This window comes from Oncorhynchus kisutch, linkage group LG11 (genome assembly GCF_002021735.2).
Source record: "Oncorhynchus kisutch isolate 150728-3 linkage group LG11, Okis_V2, whole genome shotgun sequence".
In the NCBI taxonomy this organism is placed as follows: domain Eukaryota; kingdom Metazoa; phylum Chordata; class Actinopteri; order Salmoniformes; family Salmonidae; genus Oncorhynchus; species Oncorhynchus kisutch.
In genome coordinates, this window is record NC_034184.2 from 80,878,591 (window position 1) to 80,885,797 (window position 7,207).

The window sequence follows — 7,207 nt, forward strand, 5'->3', positions numbered from 1 at the left end:
AATAAATAAATAAAGGAGCAGATACGCATCTCACAGCATGGAGGGGTGTGGCCTGGAGATATTTTCCTGGAGGGGTGTGGCCTGGAGAGATTTTCCTGGAGGGGTGTGGCCTGGAGATATTTTCCTGGAGGGGTGTGGCCTGGAGATATTTTCCTGGAGGGGTGTGGCCTGGAGATATTTTCCTGGAGGGGTGTGGCCTGGAGATATTTTCCTGGAGGGGTGTGGCCTGGAGATATTTTCCTGGAGGGGTGTGGCCTGGAGATATTTTCCTGGAGGGGTGTGGCCTGGAGATATTTTCCTGGAGGGGTGTGGCCTGGAGATATTTTCCTGGAGGGGTGTGGCCTGGAGAGATTTTCCTGGAGGGGTGTGGCCTGGAGAGATTTTCCTGGAGGGGTGTGGCCTGGAGAGATTTTCCTGGAGGGGTGTGGCCTGGAGATATTTTCCTGGAGGGGTGTGGCCTGGAGATATTTTCCTGGAGGGGTGTGGCCTGGAGAGATTTTCCTGGAGGGGTGTGGCCTGGAGAGATTTTCCTGGAGGGGTGTGGCCTGGAGAGATTTTCCTGGAGGGGTGTGGTCTGGAGAGATTTTCCAGGAAGGGTGTGGCCTGGAGGGATTTTCCTGGAGGGGTGTGGCCTGGAGGGATTTGCCTGGAGGGATTTGCCTGGAGGGGTGTGGCCTGGATATGCTGGGATGTTTAAACTTCCTCTGTGTGTGTGTGTGTGTACGTGTGTATGCGTGTGTGTGCGTGTATGTGTGTATGTATGCGCATGGGTGTGCGTGCGTGTGTGTGTGTTTATCAGGACCCATGGGAACAGTTTTCCTCTACTGCTTCAAAACCAATCCCAGATCCAGGAGACTGGGTTAAGGTCAGATCCAACAGACATGTGAAGGGGCTAACCCTAACCCCTTCACGTCTCCTGGATCTGACCCTAACCCATTCACATGTCTCCTGGAAGGGGTTAGGGTCAGATCCAGGAGACATGTGAATGAGACAGACTCCTATGAAACAGATACGCAGGCAGATTACTGTGTGTAATCAGTCACGCCTCATAGGTGAACCAGATGGACACACACACACACACACACACACACACACACACACACACACACACACACACACACACACACACCTACAAACACACCTACACACACACACAAACATACCTTCCTGACTCGAAAGTGAACCAGGTGGAGTCTCGTCCGTATCTCCTCAGTGAGTTGAGGGGCCACATGATCAGTTTGACGCGGGCGTTGTGGATGTCCCACAGGTAGATGTTCTCATGTGTGATCTGCATCGTACACTCCCCATAGATGTCCAGGTTGGGAGTGGGCATCAGGTACACGTTGAACCGCTCTGGAACAAAACACGTTTTTTTTTTGTTGCTTTTATGACCGGATACAGATTTTGAGTCACAAGTAAGAAATAAAACATGTCAATTTTACAAACAGAAAATATGTTTGAAATGGCAGAATAACATGGTAGCATTGTTACAACAGTAAGAATTTGACATTTGGATAGAATCTATTCCAGTCCTCATTTTGGCTGTTTTTAAACACTTTTCAAGCTTTTCAGTAAAAGCGAAGGCTACAAATCAAATCAAATGTTATTGGTCACACACATCAGCAGATCACACACATCAGCAGATCACACACATCAGCAGATCACACACATCAGCAGATCACACACATCAGCAGATCACACACATCAGCAGATCACACACATCAGCAGATCACATACATCAGCAGATCACACACATTAGCAGATGTTACTGCCAGTGTAACGAAATGCTTGTGCTTTTAGTTCTGACAGTGCAGGAATATATAACAATTCCCAACAACTACCTAATACACACAAATCTAACAAGTAATCTAACAATTCCCCAACAACTACCTAATACACACAAATCTAACAAGTAATCTAACAATTCCCCAACAACTACCTAATACACACAAATCTAACAAGTAATCTAACAATTCCCCAACAACTACCTAATACACACGAATTTAAAGGGGTGAATGAAAATATGTACATATAAATATATGGATGGGCGACGGCCGAGCGGCATTGGGAAAGTGCAATAGATGGTATAGAATACAGTACATACATAATGTAAGATATATGTAATGTAAGAAATGTAAACATTATTTAAAGTGTCATTGTTTAAAGTGACTAGGGATCCATTTATTGAAGTGTCCAGTGATTGGGTCTCAATACAGTTTATACATATGAGATGAGTAATGTAAGATATGAACACATTATTAAAGTGGCATTGTTTAAAGTGGCTGGTGATTGGTTCTCAATGTAGGCACCAGCCTCTCTGAGTTAGTGATTGGGTCTCAATGTAGGCAGCATCCTCTCTGAGTTAGTGATTGGGTCTCAATGTAGGCAGCATCCTCTCTGAGTCAGTGATTGGTTCTCAATGTAGGCACCAGCCTCTCTGAGTTAGTGATTGGGTCTCAATGTAGGCAGCATCCTCTCTGAGTTAGTGATTGGGTCTCAATGTAGGCACCAGCCTCTCTGAGTTAGTGATTGGGTCTCAATGTAGGCAGCATCCTCTCTGAGTTAGTGATTGGTTCTCAATGTAGGCACCAGCCTCTCTGAGTTAGTGATTGGTTCTCAATGTAGGCAGCAGCCTCTCTGAGTTAGTGATTGGTTCTCAATGTAGGCACCAGCCTCTCTGAGTTAGTGATTGGTTCTCAATGTAGGCAGCAGCCTCTCTGAGTTAGTGATTGGGTCTCAATGTAGGCAGCAGCCTCTCTGAGTTAGTGATTGGTTCTCAATGTAGGCAGCAGCCTCTCTGAGTCAGTGATTGGTTCTCAATGTAGGCAGCAGCCTCTCTGAGTTAGTGATTGGGTCTCAATGTAGGCAGCAGCCTCTCTGAGTTAGTGATTGGGTCTCAATGTAGGCAGCAGCCTCTCTGAGTTAGTGATTGGGTCTCAATGTAGGCAGCAGCCTCTCTGAGTTAGTGATTGGGTCTCAATGTAGGCAGCAGCCTCTCTGAGTTAGTGATTGGTTCTCAATGTAGGCAGCAGCCTCTCAACTTCCGGCGCCGACAGAGATGGCCGCCTCGCTTCGCGTTCCTAGGAAACTATGCAGTTTTTTGTTTTTTTACGTGTTATTTCTTACACTAGTACCCCAGGTCATCTTAGGTTTCATCACATACAGCCGAGAAGAACTACTGAATATAAGATCAGCGTCAACTCACCACCAGTACGACCAAGAATATGTTTTTCGCGATGCGGATCCTGTGTTCTGCCTTACAACCAGCGCCACGGGATGGTTCCCATGCAGCGACCCAAAAAAACGACTCAGAAAAAGAGGGAAACGAAGCGGTCTTCTGGTCAGACTCCGGAGACGGGCACATCGTGCACCACTCCCTAGCATTCTTCTTGCCAATGTCCAGTCTCTTGACAACAAGGTTGATGAAATCCGAGCAAGGGTAGCATTCCAGAGGGACATCAGAGACTGTAACGTTCTCTGTTTCACGGAAACGTGGCTCACTGGAGAGACGCAATCCGAAGCGGTGCAGCCAGCGGGTTTCTCCACGCATCGCGCGGACAGAAACGAACATCTTTCTGGTAAGAAGAGGGGCGGGGGCGTATGCCTTATGGCCAACGTGACATGGTGTGATGAAAGAAACATACAGGAACTCAAATCCTTCTGTTCACCTGATTTAGAATTCCTCACAATCAAATGTAGACCGCATTATCTACCAAGAGAATTCTCTTCGATTATAATCACAGCCGTATATATCCCCCCCCAAGCAGACACATCGATGGCTCTGAACCAACTTTATTTAACTCTCTGCAAACTGGAAACGATTTATCCGGAGGCTGCATTCATTGTAGCTGGGGATTTTAACAAGGCTAATCTGAAAACAAGACTCCCTAAATTTTATCAGCATATCGATTGCGCAACCAGGGGTGGAAAGACCCTGGATCATTGTTACTCTAACTTCCGCGACGCATATAAGGCCCTGCCCCGCCCCCCTTTCGGAAAAGCTGACCACGACTCCATTTTGTTGATCCCTGCCTACAGACAGAAACTAAAACAAGAAGCTCCCACGCTGAGGTCTGTCCAACGCTGGTCCGACCAAGCTGACTCCACACTCCAAGACTGCTTCCATCACGTGGACTGGGAGATGTTTCGTATTGCGTCAGCCAACAACATTGACGAATACGCTGATTCGGTGTGCGAGTTCATTAGAACGTGCGTTGAAGATGTCGTTCCCATAGCAATGATTAAAACATTCCCCAACCAGAAACCGTGGATTGATGGCAGCATTCGTGTGGAACTGAAGGCGCGAACCACTGCTTTTAATCAGGGCAAGGTGTCTGGTAACATGACTGAATACAAACAGCGCAGCTATTCCCTCCGCAAGGCTATCAAACAAGCTAAGCGCCAGTACAGAGACAAAGTAGAATCTCAATTCAACGGCTCAGACACAAGAGGCATGTGGCAGGGTCTACAGTCAATCACGGACTACAGGAAGAAACCCAGCCCAGTCACGGACCAGGATGTCTTGCTCCCAGGCAGACTAAACAACTTTTTTGCCCGCTTTGAGGACAATACAGTGCCACTGACACGGCCTCCAACGAAAACATGCGGTCTCTCCTTCACTGCAGCCGAAGTGAGTAAGACATTTAAACGTGTTAACCCTCGCAAGGCTGCAGGCCCAGACGGCATCCCCAGCCGCGCCCTCAGAGCATGCGCAGACCAGCTGGCCGGTGTGTTTACGGACATATTCAACCAATCCCTATACCAGTCTGCTGTTCCCACATGCTTCAAGAGGGCCACCATTGTTCCTGTTCCCAAGAAAGCTAAGGTAACTGAGCTAAACGACTACCGCCCCGTAGCACTCACATCCGTCATCATGAAGTGCTTTGAGAGACTAGTCAAGGACCATATCACCTCCACCCTACCTGACACCCTTGACCCACTCCAATTTGCTTACCGCCCAAATAGGTCCACAGACGATGCAATCTCAACCACACTGCACACTGCCCTAACCCATCTGGACAAGAGGAATACCTATGTGAGAATGCTGTTCATCGACTACAGCTCGGCATTCAACACCATAGTACCCTCCAAGCTCGTCATCAAGCTCGAGACCCTGGGTCTCGACCCCGCCCTGTGCAACTGGGTACTGGACTTCCTGACGGGCCGCCCCCAGGTGGTGAGGGTAGGCAACAACATCTCCTCCCCGCTGATCCTCAACACTGGGGCCCCACAAGGGTGCGTTCTGAGCCCTCTCCTGTACTCCCTGTTCACCCACGACTGCGTGGCCACGCACGCCTCCAACTCAATCATCAAGTTTGCGGACGACACAACAGTGGTAGGCTTGATTACCAACAACGACGAGACGGCCTACAGGGAGGAGGTGAGGGCCCTCGGAGTGTGGTGTCAGGAAAATAACCTCACACTCAACGTCAACTAAACTAAGGAGATGATTGTGGACTTCAGGAAACAGCAGAGGGAACACCCCCCCATCCACATCGATGGAACAGTAGTGGAGAGGGTAGCAAGTTTTAAGTTCCTCGGCATACACATCACAGACAAACTGAATTGGTCCACTCACACAGACAGCATCGTGAGGAAGGCGCAGCAGCGCCTCTTCAACCTCAGGAGGCTGAAGAAATTCGGCTTGTCACCAAAAGCACTCACAAACTTCTACAGATGCACAATCGAGAGCATCCTGGCGGGCTGTATCACCGCCTGGTATGGCAACTGCACCGCCCTCAACCGTAAGGCTCTCCAGAGGGTAGTGAGGTCTGCACAACGCATCACCGGGGGCAAACTACCTGCCCTCCAGGACACCTACACCACCCGATGCTACAGGAAGGCCATAAAGATCATCAAGGACATCAACCACCCGAGCCACTGCCTGTTCACCCCGCTGTCATCCAGAAGGCGAGGTCAGTACAGGTGCATCAAAGCTGGGACCGAGAGACTGAAAAACAGCTTCTATCTCAAGGCCATCAGACTGTTAAACAGCCACCACTAACATTGAGTGGCTACTGCCAACACACTCTCAATGCCACTGACTCTACTCCAGCCACTTTAATCATGGGAATTGATGGGAAATGATGTAAATATATCACTAGCCACTTTAAACAATGCTACCTTATATAATGTTACTTACCCTACATTATTCATCTCATATGCATACGTAGATACTGTACTCTATATCATCGACTGCATCCTTATGTAATACATGTATCACTAGCCACTTTAACTATGCCACTTTGTTTACATACTCATCTCATTTGTATATACTGTACTCGATACCATCTACTGTATCTTGCCTATGCTCCTCTGTTGAATCTGACAATTAATCTTAATGGTTGTACAGTCGTCTCAAATAAAACTGTGAAGGACCTCGGCGTTACTCTGGACCCTGATCTCTCTTTTGAAGAACATATCAAGACCATTTCGAGGACAGCTTTTTTCCATCTACGTAACATTGCAAAAATCAGAAACTTTCTGTCCAAAAATGATGCAGAAAAATTAATCCATGCTTTTGTCACTTCTAGGTTAGACTACTGCAATGCTCTATTTTCCGGCTACCCGGATAAAGCACTAAATAAACTTCAGTTAGTGCTAAATACGGCTGCTAGAATCCTGACTAGAACCAAAAAATTTGATCATATTACTCCAGTGCTAGCCTCTCTACACTGGCTTCCTGTCAAAGCAAGGGCTGATTTCAAGGTTTTACTGTTAACCTACAAAGCATTACATGGGCTTGCTCCTACCTATCTCTCTGATTTGGTCCTGCCGTACATACCTATACGTACGCTACGGTCACAAGACGCAGGCCTCCTAATTGTCCCTAGAATTTCTAAGCAAACAGCTGGAGGCAGGGCTTTCTCCTATAGAGCTCCATTTTTATGGAACGGTCTGCCTACCCATGTCAGAGACGCAAACTCGGTCTCAACCTTTAAGTCTTTACTGAAGACTCATCTCTTCAGTGGGTCATATGATTGAGTGTAGTCTGGCCCAGGAGTGGGAAGGTGAACGGAAAGGCTCTGGAGCAACGAACCGCCCTTGCTGTCTCTGCCTGGCCGGTTCCCCTCTTTCCACTGGGATTCTCTGCCTCTAACCCTATTACAGGGGCTGAGTCACTGGCTTGCTGGGGCTCTCTCATGCCGTCCCTGGAGGGGGTGCGTCACCTGAGTGGGTTGATTCACTGTTGTGGTCATCCTGTCTG

General features: G+C 48.0%; 1 protein-coding gene across 1 annotated transcript in view; it reads right to left on the reverse strand.

The window, feature by feature from the left end:
* LOC109885930 (docking protein 6-like) overlaps positions 1-1,348 on the reverse strand; it is a 33,874-nt gene extending 32,526 nt beyond the window's left edge. The window contains exon 1 of the mRNA XM_031836390.1: positions 1,164-1,348. Coding sequence (XP_031692250.1) covers positions 1,164-1,333 — 170 coding nt within the window. The 5' untranslated portion in view covers positions 1,334-1,348. The remainder of the gene's footprint in view (positions 1-1,163) is intronic.
* Between the last annotated feature and the right edge of the window lie 5,859 nt (positions 1,349-7,207).